This window comes from Hetaerina americana, unplaced genomic scaffold (genome assembly GCF_022747635.1).
Source record: "Hetaerina americana unplaced genomic scaffold, ioHetAmer1.1.p SCAF_3, whole genome shotgun sequence".
Classification (NCBI taxonomy): Eukaryota; Metazoa; Arthropoda; class Insecta; order Odonata; family Calopterygidae; genus Hetaerina; species Hetaerina americana.
Window position 1 is genome coordinate 41,236,731 of NW_027286874.1, and position 20,206 is coordinate 41,256,936.

Here is a 20,206-nt window from a genome sequence, read left to right on the forward strand (position 1 = left end):
TTCGACACATTAGGAATTATCCACAGATAGCAATAGCCAGATTGGTAACGTGTCTATCTGGAAAACCAAGGGTCGTGATTCGAATCCCGCTATGTTATCAACTTTATAGCCGTTCGAGCAGCTAAAAGAAAAACCTATTTGTGCTGTAAAAACCCCTCCTTGCCATTTGTACATATTTCTATCGTGGTAAATTCGAAACTACAGCATGGGATGCATTTACAGGGGCTCCTATTCAATCTCTGTTAACCTGATTACCGATTCAATATCCCTAAAATGTAGGTAGGTGATTTGCCATCGCCTGACGACTTGCCCTTCCCGAGATCATATTGATGATATTTCCTGGATGGGAATAGGCGATTAGGCGAGGCAATTATTGGCGAAAATGTTTCTCCTTCAGCCTATTTCCTTTTCCCCTAACCCATTCCTGCATCTACATCTACATAATACCCCGCAAGCCGCCGCAAGGGCGTGTGGCGGGGGGTGTTAGGTCACCAACTTCAAAAAGGAACATTCCTACGGTTACGGTGGCGGGTACTCTTCCACTGCTCACCGATAGGATTCGCGAAACCGTCGGAATGTGACCAAAATCAGAGGTGCTCCCTGTGACAGGAAAATTATAAAACGTCATGTAGCCAAATCACTTTCGTTAAAAGTTTATTTCAGCCGGATAAGATAATTGTGCACTCTGAGGGAATTCGAAGTAGAAGCATCGGCCTGGAAAAAGTAATAATTGTGGTATTTGCTCCACGGACGGTTGTGGAGTCCCCAGTGATCCTGATAAGCCACTTTTGGCATTCATTAGACGTTTCAGATTCATCAGAACATCAGAGGTAATTTTTCATGCATGCGACGGGACTTGAACCCATTCCAACCGCATTTAGGCGGGTCATAAGGATAATCTGGTTTGATAAAAGATTTAATTTGAGGAGCTTTTCAAAAAGGTTTCATTCATGGTGAAGTGTCAAAAAAATATGACGAATTCGTTTCTCGAACCTGCGGCAAAATGGCCGTAGGCCACAGACGCGTGGGCGTGAAGTTTGCAGGTGATTGGCATCAAATGGACCTACGTTCCCTGGCATTTAGGGGTAACTAAGGCCTAAAAATGGACTTTTTCTCGGCATCTGGTGATGTCGTCGGCCCAGAAACGATTCAGTGACCGTGCAAGTGAAATCTTCTCTGTTTTTTGGAACAAGTTTTAGAGGTCACTGCGCGCACATAAATTTTACAACTACTTCCGCTCAGGAAATTAAAAGCTAGCTGGAGCGCTCCCCTCGGATCTTTTTTTCTGAGTGTGTTTTAAAAAAACGACAGAAATCGACGAAGATGAATAATAAAAGGGCCTCTCTTCTACCTGGTTATCTAAACTGAAGCTTTAAAAATATGACATGATTACGAATGAAATATTGATAACTAGGCAGCGAATTTTGATTCTCAACACAGTGGCGGAGTTGGAATGGAGGAGCGCAAAAGGGGAATCGCAAATGTTCAAGACGTTCGCTTAAACAGGTAAAAAGAAGAGAGGGAATAAGAAGAATATAACAACTACAAATTTCACTGGAAATGAAGTTACCTTTTGAGTGCTCCATTGTAAAAATATCTCAAATATGACGACTTGCCTAGAGTCTCCTTTCATTACGTGGATCATTTTTTCTGCCACTGTCAAGCGCAAGTATTTTTTCTCTTTCTCCTCTTTGGTAATGCACTCACTGCATGCTGAATCAGCATCGCACTCATCCCTACGTTGTCATAAGTTGCTGTGCGTTCAGATGGTCCTAGGCCCTCCCTTCGAGCCCTATAAATTCAGAGAACGCAAGGGAGCGTTTGAATATGGTAATCGTTTTGTGGCTGGATTCCTTGCCCCTTAAAAACTCTTGGTCTTCCGCGATTTTGAGGAAGTCCATTACGTTTGAAGGGACGGGATCAAATGGCGCATCCACCTTTTTCGCAACTTTGATCACCTATCCTTCCTGCATATCGCTTATCTTGTCGAAATTCTTCTTTATCTCTGAGTGGGACCTCATTTTCATGGCCTCACTAAAACTACTACAATCCATCCTACTTAACTACTAAAATCCTTCAACTATCATCCGTCCACTTACGCCCATTGAATGTATTTTCACTGTTTTTGATAACCTCTTGTTGCAAATGTTATCACTTTTGCTTTTTGCCTTCTGGTTCCCTTTTTGAAACTCATCCTTATCACTGAGTGGGAACTCATGTTCATAACGGAAGGGGAATAACTATTATAATTACTACAATCCTTCAATTATCTTTTGTCTACTTGTGACCGTCGACTGCACTTACTTCCATGGCCAACACCCATGACTTTCTCACTGGCCTCAAGAATTCAAGGAAACTGTGAGAGATGCCGCGATGGTAACTTATAAAGAATTCATCCACTAATGCGAATTACTCATGTCCATGCTACTTGCACATTGTGCATGCAATTACAAATACTAATGACCATCCTGGTCAAGGTGAATGATTTTGAATCGTTGATATTGTTGCATTTTGACGTCAAGAATGCTTCTCCCGTTCATTTCCCAAACTATGGAAACCCAATCTAACAACTTATCCTTCTTGGACACTTTAATTAAAAATCCTTTTAGCTTATGCTCGAAAATATTTAGGAAACCATCACATTCAAATATCGAAAAAGAATCATTCCATTGCCAAAAGAGCCAAAGATCCTGCTTTCCATTTCCTTATGAGCTGCCTATTCTCAGTCCCACTCAATGAACATGCTTTCTTCAAATAACTAAAATTGTATAGAAAACATAGCCATTATCTGAGGTTACAACACTAATTTGTTCTCCACATCCTCGAGTGACAAAAATTCAAACACTAATTGATCCCACAACCACCCTTTCGTCAATTTACGACAAAAAGATATTCACTTCACATTTTATCCATAATTTTAACCAAAGGTCTTCACTCTATACGAGTATCAAAATAAGTCCATTGATTCATAACTGCCCAATGACATAGTGAACCGGTGGCATTTCCAAATTTTGGGAACGAGGACCGCCTTACTCGAGAAAGCTCCACCGAATTTAAATGACAAAATCTCTCTTTGCCGTGTTAGAGATATTACATCTACTCTTCAGTAATCCTGTGCATACCAAATAAAATGCCCTGCAAGTTGCAATGAAACTCATCCGATTCAAAGATTATTTAGTCCACTTTTGACACAGTAAACTGTTAATAGTCCAACATTACCAAAAACCTAGTTGTTACCATACGCTCCACATATCCTTGCAAATTTGTAATCTCCCCCTGAAAACCACCATGCCCTCTATGAAAGTAAGCATCTGCAAAATGTCACCAGTTCAAATTCAGACCTGGGCCTCATTGTCTCACCCCTCTTCCAACTATCCTCACACTCATAACATACAACTTCCCCTCCCACTGTCCATTCCCCATACATTTCTAACCCCCTTTACACCCCACACCTCCCGCTTTACTCCGCCGTGTTCAGTTGTGTATTCATTTCGTTGTCATACCTTTCTCGACAAAGTTAGCATTGCCAACGAAACGTTATTTCAGCTTATGACTTTCTCCCTCCTCTTCCCTGTCCGTTGTTTGTTTTCATTAGACTCCTGTGGTCCACCAATAACCTCACCTCACTACTCCTCTCTATGGATGGATTACTCTGGGTGGATGCATTGAAAAGGGGAAAGATGAAGATGTTTTTTAATTGATTTAGAACATTGTGAATAGGAATGAAAAATATACTAGTGGACCAAATCAGTACGTGCCACATCGATGGAGCGAATTTGAGGAAAAATTAAATCCACATCACCATGCAAATCCAAGCCCATCTCCATGTAAATAATGACTCATTCAGCGGGTTGAGAATCGAAATGGGCATGTGGGCATATAATGAATCAAATTACCAGTATTCCAGGCATAATTACTATTTTTTAAAGTCAGTTTAGATAAGCGGATAAAAGATACATGCTTTGTATTAGTTCTTAAATTAGTCCTTCTTACCGATTTTTAACCCTTGTGTTCATAACCGGGTACCCAAAACTATGGATTTGTGATATAAACTTCCTGAAAAATTGAAATTCCGCCCTAAACCTCCGAATCTTCGTTATTTAACTATTTTTGAAGCAGGGTATGCTCAGAACAAATTTTTAACACTTATTTTCTTGAAATTGAAAAAAGCTTGAAGCTTTGAAAGATTGTAACCACCCAGCCACAACCGAGTACTCGGGTACCCACCATTCAAATAATGCAATTTTTGTGTCATAATTATTGTTATTGATTAAATATTAATTTAAATAATTGGATAAAAATCATTGGACAATAATTACGTGCTCAATAAATTGTTATTAAAATATTTATTCATGAATACACTGATGATATTTAGGAAATTCACATTTTGCAATCGCAAACCGGATGTGCGCATTGGCCGCAACTTTTCCTCGTTTTCCTTCTTTGTTCTGATTGTTTGCTTTGCAGAATTGTAACAGCAGCCAGTAAATTTGATCCTCTCAGATGTAGTCCTAGGATTTGGATGACTTGAACCAGCTAGAGAAACAATCTCTCGCCCGATCACGCTTTCCATTGCAGCTTTAGTGTTGTACTGGCGTGTCACTTGTATATAGTATTTTGAAATCAGTTCTCGTCTTGCGAGATCTTCGCTCAGCTGCCGCATGCGAGGGCTGGCCAGAAAGTAACTTACGTTTCGGCCTAGCGTGGCGTTGGCTTTGGCTAGATCGACCAACTTGGTGTCTCACCGTCCCTACACTCAGTAGACATTGGTGGACATTCAGTAGACATTTTTAATATTCGGGATGAATTTTTATCCCGCCATCTCCTAAGATAACTGGCCAGTACCTCAGTAAAATATCCAGGGAATGTATGCTAAATCATATCTTGAGAAACTTTGGCGAACATTCCTGAACTGCTATTATATTGAATGCAATTATTCTAAGCTAGCATTGATCGGTCTTCCTTTCAATCAAGCAACAAGAAATGAAAACATCAATTGATTTTTTTATTTGATAGAGTTTTATCAATAAAGAGGTATATTACTTAAATTTTCCCTATTGCATTGAGCCCTATTTGCAATGAGTAATTTAATATATTTTCATGTGATTCATAAATGTTGTAAAAAATATTTTTTTCGACACTTCACATTGGTATGTACTGTTTTTTGATATATTTGTATTTGTCTTATGGTGTTCTCAAATCCAAATCTGAACTAAATATAAGTTTAGTTGGTTTCCTTACTTCAATGATGCTTATCCGTGAGGCTGAACATCATTTCTCAGCTGTCACGGAGTCATTTGCTGTTTATGTAGTGAGTTGCGTACTTATATTAACAGAAATTCTTTTTCTCTTATTTTACACTCTTTGTAAATTGATGCATGTTTTGCAAATATAAAACTTCCTTTGTCTTTGATCCAGGTGAGCGCGGAGGTGGAGCGATGCCGGTGGGCCGCGTAGCGGCGAGGGCCAAGAAGAAGCTCCTAGGAGGCTCGTCCGGCGCCTTCGGAAAAGGCTCCGGATTATCGGCGGCCAGGGTCAGAGAGCGGGCCAGCCTCTCGTTCTTCCTCGTCCTACTTTTCTTCGGAGTTTTCGGGCTTATTGTCCTCACCGAAATCCTGTTCATTGACGGGGAGGCCGGATCTGGGGGTCCGGGAGGTCGAGGAAGAGCAGCCGGGGTCCCCGGGTCACGCGGCCGTGGATCTTGGGGTAGAAGACGCGGCGCAGGGGGCCTCGACGCGCCCGACTATGAAGTGGAGGGAGGCGATGAAGACTCTGTCGTGGGCCCAGCGGCCGAGGACTACTTTATCTACCGAGGGTTTCGGGCAGCCGGAGCCAGCGAGAGCAAGGGTGTGTCGTCGCGCTTCAAAGCCCCCGCGGCCACTGATGGGGGCAAAGGGAAGAAGAATGGTTTCCGCGTCTTCTCAAAAAGTGACGTAGAGGAAGCAGCGAATGCGGCCATCATGGTTGGCTCGGAGGATGATGCCATGCTTGCCGCCGAAAGCAAGCTGCCGCCGGTCAAAGATGCTGAGTGGCAGCCAGTCAAAGGAACCAGGTGGGGACTCTTTGTTTTCTGGAACATACTACACCAGTTTTTATTTATTTGAGTTAGTTTTCTATTATTTGCTTACATTTTCGTTCCGCTATTGCTTTATTAAATGATGGGGTTAGTCTCCATTTAACATTGTTAAATTTCTTCTTCCAATTTGCATCGTGGAAATTCCGCCGATTGCACTTATTCATTAGTACCTCGTGGCAGAAATAAGTCTGGGACCGCTGGGTAGCATTTGTTTGTATGGAATAATTTCCAAAAACTTCTCAGTTGTACTCCTGGAATTTAATCATATCCATTGAAGAGATAAAAGGTTCTATGAACAATTCAAAGCGGTGGGATCTAGTTTTAAATAATGAGCAAATTGTCTGACTAACTAATTTATGATAGCCTGAAGGGTTATTACCGTTTATGAAATTCTAATTTATTTCCCACTCCGACGATTTTCATGTTAATGAACTCCATTGCATATATGACCATATATGGCTATGTTCAATATGGATTATCAGTGCATAAGTATCCAACATGGTATTTGTCGATATCAGAATCAAAATGAAAGACTTAAAAGACTTCACATTCCACCTCACCACAGGTTCAAGTTCTACGTATACTCGGCCTATTACGACTCTCGGGGCGGCGAGAGAATGGTCCGCATCATAGGCGCCACACGCACCAGGAGCCCGGAGCGAGTCTGGTGCCGCCTCTGGCTCTCCTCCTCCTCTCCGGCCAACTTCACTTTCCCCCCTTCCACCGCTTCCCCTTCTGCATCCTCCGGGAACGTCAACGCCTCCTCCGCGGGCAACTCCTCGGAGACGCGCGGGGATACTCGCCTTGTGGCCACGGTGCTCGCGCGAGTAAAGGTTATTCGGGAGAACTGGAACCTTAAGTACAGCGCATGCTTCGTCATCTGCCCATTGAGGGCGGTCCTCGGAGGTGGTATGACCGGGGGATCTTCAACCGCGACACCAGGCGAAGGGACACACCGGGGCGAGTTCTCGACTGCTAGAGGGAAGTCGGCAGCATACTCGCTGCCGTCTGCTTCGGGTCCACCCACGGGTCCTCCACCTTGGCCGCTGTGGGTGTCTGTGGTGAGCAGGTCCCGTAGAGCAGTGCCAGCCCACAGGTTGAAGGTACGCAACACGGAGGCCCACCAATTGGCAGAGGCGAAGCTGGATCCCAGATTTGGAGAGAGATGGGGAGTGTGCATCAAGCCTTTACATTTTAGCTACAACCAGGTTAGTGTATTGGAATTGGACATACAAATGATGATGATGGTAAAATTCATGTTTTTATTTAAATGCACCAATGAGTTGTGAGAAATTAAAATGAATATTTGATACGAAATATTTTGATTATTCATTTATAATATTTCACTAGCATTTTATATCACAGCTTCTACATAAACATACAACAAACAACAGCTTGTGTTTTGACATCAAATATGAATAAAAATCATTTATATTTTGAAAAAGAAACTTTAAAAATTTGTTCCAAGTACTACGGGAGCGGCCGCAACAGTATCTTTTAATGAAGTCTTTCAGTAATTTGCATTAAAATGCATAATTTTCTGAGTGTAAAAATCATTCACTCAATCCACACAATCCCATTCAAGGGGAATGATTTTTGCTCTTTGAAAATTCCGCGTAAAAACTTGTGTTGACAGTAAATCATTATGTACTTATATCTCATAATAATATGTTTACATCTCTTCATATGAAATTATGAATACACCTGGTGATGAAATGGTAAAGTTGTTGAAATGGGATATATTGCTCTGATTTTATGAAACTATGAAAAAATGTATTTTACATGTCACTTTTGGAATCTACCACAGACTGATACGCTCCACACGCTACTCATTCTTTCATGACACATTTGCTCTTCATATGAAAGACTGTAGAACAGCACCATGGACATTAAACAATAATTTCTTATAAAAAAATTAAACTGCTTTAGGCTTCACTTCATAGAAGTTTGAATACATTAACATATTAAAACACATAGATTAGTAAATTCCAAGAAACTGCAGGAGATGCCGTAACAGTAACTTATAACGTAGCCATCTGCTAAGTGTGCATTATAATGCAACAATTTCAGAGTGTAGAAATCATTAGCCTCCGGCAAGGCAAATAATTTTTACACTCTGAAGTTGTTGCATTGTAACATAAATTAGTACTTGCCCATCAGTACATCTGTGGAAAATAATTATTGCATGTTTTTTAATATGAATATCCTATGAAAGCGATTTTTCTTTTTTGAGTTGCTTACAAATAAGCTAAGGTAAATTTCCTATACAATCTGAGTCTTGATTTGGATCAAAATAAATACCATTAAATTATTTTTTATCGTAAGCAAAGTCAGTGTAATTCAATATCTGTGCTTGTATAGCTACTAAATTTCTTTTGTTCAGAGCAAATTGATATTTCCTTGCTCATTAAATTATAGTAAAATAGTTACTATATGAAATGTTTAACATTTTGGATGCTAGAATATTTCTAAAATAGAAAGGTTCTCTTAATTCATGTGACAGAGCACCTTGGCAGTATACAAAAAATGGTCAAAATTAAATATGATCCTATTATAACTTTATTCACGTCGCGCCTATGCACTTAAATGACAAATTATGATAATCATACATACTCTTGTATGCTGATGAAATTTCAAGAAATGGCATTTGAAAAGGATTTTTTCAATTCAGTTTTTGAGTGAAATGTGAACAGATTTAGAAAGTTTCATTCTTTTACTGCATATTACTTCAAGCCCCATGGTTGTAGGTGATTTAATATTTTATTAATTGAAAGGATTTTGTTCTGCATGAAAAAAATTTGTTTTCCCCATTTTTATTTTCCATTGAAAATATGTATCCTCCTTAGGTCGCAATCTAGAAACCTTTTTGTAGAATATATTTTTATATACTCACCGACCTAGGGATGTCCCCTGAAAAGTTTTAAGTGCACAGTTTGAGTAAAAGTCTTCAGGAATTAGTGTGAATGTTTCATTCATATATCCAATGCATTTGCTGCCCATCAATTGCCATCTTAAGCACAATGATTTAACTCATGTGCCATGATTAATAACAATTTTTGCATAATTTATGTGAAATATGTTCATATATGTATGCCCGACTCATTTTATGTCCCAATATGGTAAGATTAATAATTAATATTTCCTGAGATAATTCATAGTGGAACATGCCATGATGACATTGGCTAATATATTTATATATCTTCTCAAATTACAGGCTTTGCATATGGTGGAGTTTATTGAATTTCACTCTCTACTTGGCTTTGAACACTTCACAATGTATAACCACACAGTCGGACCAGCAGTTGGCTGCATACTCAACCATTATGCGCAGAAAGGCATAGTTACACTTCTGCCTTGGAGCCTGGATATGGCGTCTCAGCGTGAAATCAGAACAGAGGGATTGTTTGCTGCCCTTAATGACTGTTTATATCGCTCCATGCATCGATTCCGGTACCTTGCTCTTATTGACCTCGATGAATTCATAGGTTAGTCAAGCATTTATTTTAGCATGCCATTTGATGAGAAATTTGCAAGTGCAGTTGACCCCTTTCTATTCTTGAAGAGTTGGACTAAGGCCTCTGCCAGGTTTTCGAAATGGTTTAGAATTTTCTCGTTGTTATTTTGTAGATATTTCAGTTGTACATAAAATAATGGTGGAATCCAAGTAAAAAAGAAAGAAATGCTTTAATAGAAGTCATTTGGGAATTGTGATTTTCTAAAACTTACTAATGAGAAAGTAGGTATGCATTTCCATAATTCTGAGACCAAAACAGTATACATATTATACAAACTATGTGGATAACCATCTAAACTTTGAGCAGATCTCTATTCACATGCTATCGATTTCATAATAGTTTGGAGTTTTATTTTAGTATTTTAGCCTCACAATTTTTTTAGATATATTTGAGAGGGTTGCAGCTGTTCATCTACCTTCTTTGTTCAATGGGCATTTATAAATGAACCATGTTCAGTATAATTGTAAGTAATGGACATAAAACAAAAATTTTTAGGAAATATTTCAATGGTATTTATCAAAGCAGCATGGTATTATTTTTGTGCTGGCTACATTCTTACCTCACCAGTTCATAAAAACATGTTAAAAATATGGGTGGTATGGTTCTTTTTAACCATATCAGTCGTTTCGGGTCTTCTGGATTATATTGGGTGGTAGAAGGATCCAAAGACATTGGGCTATCCAAAAAAGATTGATACCTCATCCCGGATGCATGACTTCATCCATTATATGTTAGCAAGACAAGAGTTTTAGCTATTCAGTTGTTAAACAATTTTGGTATTCTAGGCAATCTTTGACATGATCTATCATCCTCCAGGAAAGAATTTATGCTAATTACTTTGCAAATCCATACATAATTGCAGCTATTAAGAATGAACAACTCAGACTGATGAAGTTTGTACTTGTGCATCTTAGTACGAAAGAGCTCTATAACAAGAGTTATCTCGAGAGAAATTTTGAGGCTTAATTGGAATACCTATCTGAATCTGGAATAAAGGAGTTCAGCTGTATCTTGCTCTCCTTAAGCTTATAATAATGAAACCTATTCTATCTTTTTTTAGTATCTTTCTCAATAAATTAAAGTAAAATTATTGTTTTCTTAGTATAATCATATTTTATTACTTAGTACAATACATATCAAGTTGAAAATTATATTAGTCTAAATCATGATTATAAAATTAATCTATTTATCATGATTTTCTCTTAGGCTTATTTTTTGTTGTCCTTGAACATAACATTTTGATGCATGCTTAGAATGCAAATTTAGTTAGAAATTAGAAAAAAAGAGTTTTATAAATCTACTGGACCAAAATGATTATGCAGTTATTAAAAAAACAGTTGATTTCATGAATCAATGTTCATTGTGGATTTTACTTGACAAATCTGAAAACCTAACTCATACATACTTAATCCCTTAAAAAACATATCAGCTCCAATTAAATTTCTCATGATAATGAGTTGCCATTTGATATCAGCAAGTTAATTAAAAATGGTTTTTAATGTTATGTCCATTGCTAATTTAAAAAGCACACAAGTACAAAGGATAGTTATTCACTGCTGCATAGCTTGGCATTTACTTTAAGCATCCACAAGATTATATTGAGCTTAAAAATTCAGACTACATTTGAAGCAAAACAACTGTAAAATTTTAGAATACTGGTACTAAAATCACAAAAACTAATAAACTTATGAGAAAATGAAAAGAATGAAGGTAGACGTTTTACCTTAAAATTCAGCCAAAGTATCAAATTTTATCCTAACTGATTGACGTGTTACTCCATAAGTCAGTAATTAACCTTTCTGTAATGAAATTTTAACCAAGGATATCAATAATATTTCATTATTCATTATCTGGTCAAAGAGTTCAATATATGAGGAATTGTTACCTAAAGCAACAAATTAGGCACTTATAGTTCAGTACTGATTGCTAGGGCAAAAATCCTCAGCACCAGTAACTCAGGCAAGAATTCTAGGTAATAACTAGTGGCAAGGGCTAGAATCCTTGGTAGGCAAATCATACTGCAAACAACTGAAGTTGTACTTTATTCTGTGTTTATTTCTTGTTTATATTGAATTAACTAATATGTATGCCAACATCAGATAAACTATTTCTTTTGAATGAAACCAATAACTGTTGTTGAAATAATGTTTTTAGCGACTACAGAATGAGTATAAAGGAAAAATTATGCCTCTAAAGAGATGTATTCCTTAGTAATTTCCATGTGTTTTTGCCCTGTTTTGTTAAATTGTATGCACAATTAGGCGTTCAAATCCAAATGCTTAATTTTAATTGAAATACCTTCCAGTAGTTATTGTAAATTTGTCGAGAAATATTGAGAACAGGTTAAATTTTGAGTTTAAAGCATCATGGGTTTGCTTAAAGGTCAGTATTTATTGGCATTAGGAGTTGGTACCCATGAAAATTAGGAATACATACCTTAGTTCTGGTAACTAGGCAATAATCGTAGGAATATTTTGTTACTTAGTTGCCAATGCAGCTTCAAACACTCCAATATATAGATCGTAACTTCATAATATGTGCATAAAAATATATTAATTGCATGGTGATGAATACTAGTGAAATATTGGCATTAGGCATTGTAGACTTCATAGCCGCTTATAGACATTAGTCGATTTCAGTCATTAAATCATTTCTGAAAAGGAGACTCTCTCATGCCTTTATAATTTTCTGTACCTTCTTGTATCCTTTAAGGTGCAAATTTGGTAGTTCTTAAAATATTTTGGATCCCCCAGAAGCTGGACCATGATGAGGTATTTTACAGGAATGGTTTCAGAGATGTTTATTGTGCTACAAGGTGATTGATGGTCAAATTTTAACTGGACAAGTCAAAATTATTTCTGTAAATAATCATTAAAAAATATTTTGTCAAGGACTAGACAGTGTGCACTTATTTCAGCAAGAAATTTCTGAAAGGAGCTGTCAGAGGAACACCGATGATGCTTATTGAAATGTTTTATAATATATGATAATAAGGTCTTATGAAGGAGTGTTGATAATTGACCCCTAGCATGCCCCATTTGAAGCTTTTGAATAGGAAATCAGGGCCATCATTTTTGGAAAACCTGGGAAAATCTAGAAAAGTCAAGAATTTTTATTTGATTTTCAATTTGGTTAATGTCTTAAAGAGGAAGGCCAAGCCAGTATATTTTCAGGATATAGGAAAGAAAATATATTCTTAATATTTTTTACCAAGTTTATTGTAACCAATTTGGTGGGATGAACCTTTTTTTTTCGTTAAGTATGCTGGAAAATTATTTTGTGTGCATGCATGGTGATTCTTTGATGTGATTATACATCGAAGGAGTGAATTTGTGGAGCTTTCAAGTTAAATTTTAGGGAAGTGTACAGAAAAATATGATTTTTATGGTCTGGAAATGCTGAAGGAGTCAAGGAATAATTAAATCAGGAATATGAGGCAACACAGTGATTAAAGTAAGCCAATTTTATAGTAGGGAAGGAAATATTACTTTTTATAGTTCCTTGTATGGAATAATGGGTCACAGTATTCCAGGGGTAGAGCGTTGGACTACTGACCAGAGGGCCCGGGTTCGATTCCCGGGCAAGCCTCTCTGGGCACCTGCAGCTTCACCCAAGCTATTTGATCTTTTATACCAGATCTTCCTGGGAAACCATAACCGGCACAGGGAAAGGAACTGGCCCCCTTACCCTGATGTGTAAATTTCACACGCCGTTCGGCTTAGTACTGGGTGAACTCTACCATCACCAGCCAAACCGACTTTGGGGCTGATTTCTGTGTTTATGGTTTTTATATGGAATAATGGTTAATTGAATGTTTTTGTACATGAACAATACCAACACTCAATCAATCATTTCCAAACTAAGAAATTTTATTTTTTGATATGGATGAAATAAAATCATCATTTAAAGATAAATTGAGTGTTATCAATAATTGATTAGACATTAATCTTTTAGTTATTAGTAATTAATCAGAAGCAGCATGGAACCTTCAGGTGAATAAACAGTTGAGTTTTATCATGCCATTTAGATCATAAACTCTGATGTGCTGCACTTCTGGTTGGGAATGATACCCGAAGCTTCATCATCAAATCAATACCTTCCCTTTCCCCTGCCTTCTCAATTTCCAGAATACTGTTTTGGTTGTTTCAAATGGCTGGGATGACCAAATGAATAAGTGTGAATTTGAAATTTATGAGAGTACTGAAATTGTAGGCGAAGATAGACATTATTTCTCCCCCTTAATACTTGCTAGTGTCCATACTTTAGAATTAGTCTCTTGAGCTGGGACCAAATGTTTTAATTATTCTGTTCCTATTGACACTTCTTTTTAGAGTTCCATGTAAATCTGTGACACTATATTTTGACATTTGAATTGGTGTTGATAGATGGAAAATTATCAATGAACATGAACATTAAAATTTGATCTGGGCGTACATTACTCTCTCCAAAACTTTATTGTTCCTATTTTTTTTATTTTTCATCAGTAGTCAATACTTCCTGATATTTCCATGAGAGATTGTCTAATTCTTATCCAATCAAAAACCGCTCCACTACATTTTCAAAAAAGGATTATTGGGATCCTTTTATTGTATCTTTATAGTAATTCACGCCTTGGAAAAGTTCATGTTAAGTCTTATTCACTCTCATATGCAAGAATAGTTGTTCATTTTAAGTAATCTATTACAGTTCCACGGAAATTTCAGCAGAATAAGGATCAGCCACTTAGCACTGGGAAGCCCCCAGTCAACCTAAAGCCGAATAACACAGACAGCTCCCTTGCAGATCTTCTGGCCTCGCTAGTGGCCCGTGCCCCAGCTGCTGGAGCATTCTCCTTTCAAAATGCATTTTTTTATCTCCAGTGGGCTGATGATGAGGAATCTCCACAGGTAATTGTTTAAGATTTTGCACTTCATAATTGTCTTGGACTGGAATAACAAAAATGAAATATTTGCTAAAGTAATTCTAATTACAGAAATTATACCCTGATTGATTTTTTTTAAATTTTAATTTGCTTTTTAAATTATCATGAAAAGTTACTCTGTAATCTTAACACTTGTTTTTTATCTCCCTTTTTGACCTATACATTTATCATGAGAATGTATTTAAATAATGCCATGAGATAAATTAATGAGTTACCACGAGTGATATGGCAGAATTAATTAAATAAATTTTGAGTTTGAGATAGTGAATATTAAGTTATGTTTGTATTGAAGATGAAACTTATAATGGAAATGTTTTATTTTGTACTATTTTTAAAACTCTTATATCTTAAGTGAAGTCATTTAAAAAAAGGTTTTTTATGAATACTGAACATTGAAGAATGGTGAGGAATATATGGTACATAGTAGGGAGAGAAAGGTTTGTTAAGAAACTCAAATATTGACCTATGTTGATGGACCCTAATGATGGCTTTAACTGACTCTTTTGCGCAGATCATACTATGATGGCAGCTCTTGAATTGCCACAGAAGATGATACTGTATGTAATTATTCAGTGTTGAAGTATTTTTAAAAAGCTGTGACCTAACTAAAAACAATTTTTCCATTGGGATAAATATGAAAACAATTATTCTCAGTGGATGTAATAATAATATAATTTTACTTTCACAAATATAAATACAATTTCTCATATGCTGATATTACTGATAATATTACTGATAATTCTGAGCTTTAGGAAGCATCATAGGTCTCAAATGTGTGGAGAGGCTGCCATCCAAGAATACAATGCATTGCTCCCATAAATAACTTCATACACGATGTGTATAACCATTTAAGTCTTAATACATAATATTCTGGCACCTTTATATACAGTGAGAATATCTTCCTATTTCATTCCAACTTAATCTAGCATACAAGATTCAACCACATGACCTCATGTTTTAACATGGAAAATACAAGTCCAACATCCATCATCAAATGTAGATAATCCACCAAACAGCATGTAGGGTATATCATTTGCTATATATTATTTTACTCACAAACATTATTTAGCGAATGCCGATTTGAATTGTCACAAATAATGTGAAATTCTTCTGAGGGAACTTCTGTCACTCCTGAGAGCACTCAACAGAAGAATTGTAAGAGATCAAGGAAGAATATTATTGTAACAAAGCAGAATTGTCAATGAATGATAAGTCAGGGATAACTGTGCATGCAACAGCCCAATAAATTTTGGAGATGGTCTCAAAAGAATGCTGTACAATTGGATTGACCCAGAGAAATTAGTAAGAGAACCAAAATTCACCAGAAGAGGATATTTCTGTGTCAGAAGTGGATTCTTTTTTCTCCTAAGATTTGTGTATTATTTTGGTTGAGCTCTTTGCTCTGATTTAAATTGATTTTGTGCCTAATGAAAATTATTAATGGAATTTGTTATAACAAGGTCATTATTCGGTGTCTTCAAACCAAGCGGAATAATTATTTTTATCATATCACATTTGCATTATATTTTAGAAATTTTGCTCTTCAGGAAAGTTTTTGAAAGTTTGTGGGTATAATGAGATGGGCTAATTTCAGAGCAACATTGACCCATCAATAAAAACACAAGTAAACTTAAATCATTGAGAGTAGGTAAATTAATCTCAGGTGGGGACAGCAATGTACCAACTTAAGAAAACATTTGAGAAGGAAATTTCTTTGTCATCCATAATGTGAAATTTGTTTGATCTACTGTGAAAACCTATGGAATAAGTTTTAAGCATCACAAAACAGAAATTGAAAATTTTTAATATATGTATTTTTTTGATGAACGATTAATGAGGTAGGCCAAAGTAACTCCAGAAAATATTTAACAAGGAAATTTCTCTCTCAACTACAATGTGAAATTCGTCTGATTCACAGGGATAATCTAAATAATAAAATTGTTTGTATCACAAAACAGAAATTGAAACTTTTGAATGCATGTACTTTTTGTATAAACAAGTTGTGATATAGGCCAAGGTAATTTCATCGTACGGTCTTTGTTACATTATTTTTGCATCAGTGAAAAGGAATTTGTGGACTTTAAGCATTTAGATCTTAAATATTTCATCATTTAATCGATTTAGTAGTATGAATTTGCTAAATACCCATACTGTATTGAATGAATGTAAAACTCCAATAGCCGTAAACAGTTAACCTTTCTAAACAAAGTACAAATGAAATAAGTTGGCTAGCGCCACAAGTCAAGAAGGGGTAAAAGGTAAAAAAGGTGAGGATAAGAAAGGTGAATACGAATACGTGTATTTCGGCCACAAAGTAGCCCTCTTCAGCGTACTGAAGGGTAATCGTCACGACAACACAAGTCGAAGTGAGAAAGGGTAAGGGCAATCCGAAGAATATATAGTGTTACATGTGTGGGGGAAGGGGGGTGGTGAAAAAGACAAGAGCCAATAGACAAGGCTGATGGTAGAGGAGTTTGAAATGATAGGTTATGTAGTGAGGGGTAGGGGGAATTACATGGTCAAGGAAATGACCGTTGCAAAAAGGGGGAAAAGTGAAGGGGAAGCTTAGCACAACCGTTAAGCGAACGTAGATGGGGGAGGGAGAAGTGAAAGGCAACCTACCAACAAATAACCGTTGAGGATGTAGGAAAAACGTTACAGAGGATGAAGGGAATACCTCAAGAACGGAGAATTGACATTTAGGGAAGGGAAAGGAAAAAGGATAAGATGCACAAACGTTGAAGAGACTGTAGGTTTACAAAGGACTAAGGGCTATTTTAAATTTAACAGGGAGAAAAGCGAGGAATATGAAATAGGTCCTGTGTCACTGTTTAGGAGATTGTCTCTGTTTTTGAAAATTAAAATGCTCTCATAAGCATCAAGTAAATTATTCATAGTTTGTTTTAGGAGATTTAAATTGTCTGTTGTCATGTGGTGTCCTGTTTCACATTGACTAGTGGCGCTAGCCAAGTAATTTCATTTGTACTTTGTTTAGAAAGGTTAACTGTTTACGGCTATTGGAGTTTTGTATTCAAGCAAGCCTGACAATTAAAATAATAAATGAAATAGTTATTTTATTTTATTCGTAAAAATAATTCATCCCACATCTTTTGGATGTTACTAAAGGCATGTGCAATATTAATGTGAACACTAGCCGTCAAATGCAAATAATTATACACATATGAGTTAAACAAAAAAATCAATTCAAATACATAAATATTCAAAACTTTATCTAAATTTAGAGACCTAAACCTAAATGTACCTACTCTGTACCTTGAACATGCATATTTAACTGTGCTGTTTTGTCTTGGCCCAATTGTTTAATTTTTATTTGAAGAAATAAATACCAAAAATGTTTGTTTGACAGTCAATCTCTCCTAGTTTGCATTGTCACATAGCTTTATTAATGGATGTTGATTAATGGCTCTGCATATTTCTCTTATGGCATATTTTTTTTCATAAAAATATATTCCTAATGAAGTACTCATTAGTTATGTGCTATTGATGGCTGTTGATTTCTGTAGGTCTGCAATTGAATAGGTTTGTTTAGAATTCTGTTTAGACAGTTTTCATTGTTGCAATAGAAATGAAAATGGAATAAGTTTGAAATTTTCAACATGAGCATTACTTATTTTTAACTCCGTTTTATTTATTAATGACAATCAGAACTAAAGTTAAACAAAATTTATTGGCATTTTTGTATGAAAATTTGGTTTATTTGTAGCCTTTGTGTATTGACTTGGCTGATTTAAATTGTCCCATTGAATGATATAATATGCAAAAAATAGAGTAGCTGGAGCAGACTTGCTATCCACTTTACCATAATTTTTTTCTCATGAGTGTAGATACATATGTATTTCCAAAAGAAAAGAACTGACTCATATGATTGGGAATTTGGTTACAGGTATATTGTTATATATGCAAGACTTGGAAGATTCCTCCTCAAGCATAAGAGAATTACTTTTTTTAATAAACTATCAAATTAAACGATTAAATTTAAAAATATTCAAAGATTTTGCAATGGCTACATGTCTTTCTTCTTGGATTGCACCCTTTAAAATCTGCTAAACTTTGAAGAGGTTTATCATATTGGGTTTATCGTGATATATATACTGTGTATGCACTTCCAAGATCATCTTGTTTTAGTACCTCAGACCTACTACTAAAATTTTACCAGGGTTACACATTTTAATTTATTTGGAAATGAATTGCCCTTTACAAATGTTTGAACAAGCAAATATGTTTGTTTCTCCTAGCCTACAAAACCTACAAAGCCTACAAAGGGAAAAGTAGACTCCCAGACCATGCTTCCAGACAAGATGCCAGCCCTTGTGACACAGCGTAAGACAAGAAGAAGAGCCAGAGCTCACCCTCATAAGCAGCGTTCTAAGTACATTTGCCGTCCTGAACGAGTGGTTGAAGCTGGGAATCACTTTGTGTGGGAATTCACTTCTGGTGGTGGAGGAATGGGGATAGGGGGTGGGAGTGTTGGTGCTGTGCACGTCCCTTCTGATGCAGCACTCTTGCACCATTACAGAGTTTGTGAATTTGGAGGTGATGATTGTATACGCACAGCTGCTTCAGTAGTAGATCGTACAGCTCAAAGATTCAGAGACCCCCTGCTGAGACGAGTTGCTATACAGTGGGCAGAGATGAGAGAGCCATGTGGTCTTCCTCCAATGGTACCAGGTGAAGGTGATAGTCCTCATCGGTAGCGAGAATGATAGCAGCATTGGAGCTGTGTATGGAATAAAAGATTGAGTGAAACATGTGTTAGAAGGCCTTAAAATAATAATGGCCTCAGAAACGCGATGTTTGTAATTTAAATTTGGTGCTGATTTCAAGAGGCCGAGCCCTTGAGGCCCCAAACTTCCCCCTCAGGTGGCAGATGGATCCATCAGAATATGTTTATGCATTCAGAACAGTTACAGGAAGCATATCAGCATGATGAAACTATTTTGGGGCCAATGTTTGAGATTGAGGAATAAGTACAGGAGCGGGCTGACTATGCCTATATTGCTGGAAATGTAAATAAGTCTGATATGAAAATGTAACATCAAGTACAATTGAATGATGAAGTATTCACTTCTACATATTTGCTGGTTCAATGAAATCTGAATGCTGCTGGTGAACTCTTTTTCCAATTGAACTTGAAATTATTAAGAAATAATTGAAACTTTTGATATATGTTGAAGTGGGAGCATTGGCAGCAAAGATATTCGTACACAATGAGGAGCTTGCAAACAGGATAGACTTTTATTACAAACTAATGAAATGACTTGAACTGGTGTAATAGAATGCTAAAAATGCATCTTTTACGGGTGAATGGTTGAACTGTGATGAATCCTCATAATGATAAAACTGTTTCAATATTTTTTTTTATTTGGTGAAACTAATAACTATCATTTTGATGAAATGATGATGAAGTTACTTTTCAAGATCAAATATCACTATCTGTAATAATTTCTGTAACTTGCTCAAATATTTTTGCATGAGAACATGCAGTTGTAGTCATAGTCAGTGTCAGTTTTTGTGATAAATATTTTTTCAATAGCCAAATAAAGGTAATTTTCATCAATGTTTGATATATGCTTTGATGGAACTTAAAGCAATATATGCATGAATGGTCCATGCTCAAATTTATTCTTTGATTTAATAACTTTTTGTAGCTTTTGTTATTTTATTTGTATGATT

The 20,206-nt window shown here is 36.5% G+C and overlaps 1 protein-coding gene across 1 annotated transcript in view; it reads left to right on the plus strand.

The window, feature by feature from the left end:
• Nucleotides 1-20,206, plus strand: part of LOC139690815 (uncharacterized) — a 34,348-nt gene extending 14,142 nt beyond the window's left edge. Inside the window, exons 3-7 of the mRNA XM_071588398.1 lie at nucleotides 5,419-6,052; nucleotides 6,642-7,284; nucleotides 9,291-9,561; nucleotides 14,278-14,477; nucleotides 18,769-20,206. Of these exons, the coding sequence (XP_071444499.1) occupies nucleotides 5,419-6,052; nucleotides 6,642-7,284; nucleotides 9,291-9,561; nucleotides 14,278-14,477; nucleotides 18,769-19,227 (2,207 nt within the window). The 3' untranslated portion in view covers nucleotides 19,228-20,206. The remainder of the gene's footprint in view (nucleotides 1-5,418; nucleotides 6,053-6,641; nucleotides 7,285-9,290; nucleotides 9,562-14,277; nucleotides 14,478-18,768) is intronic.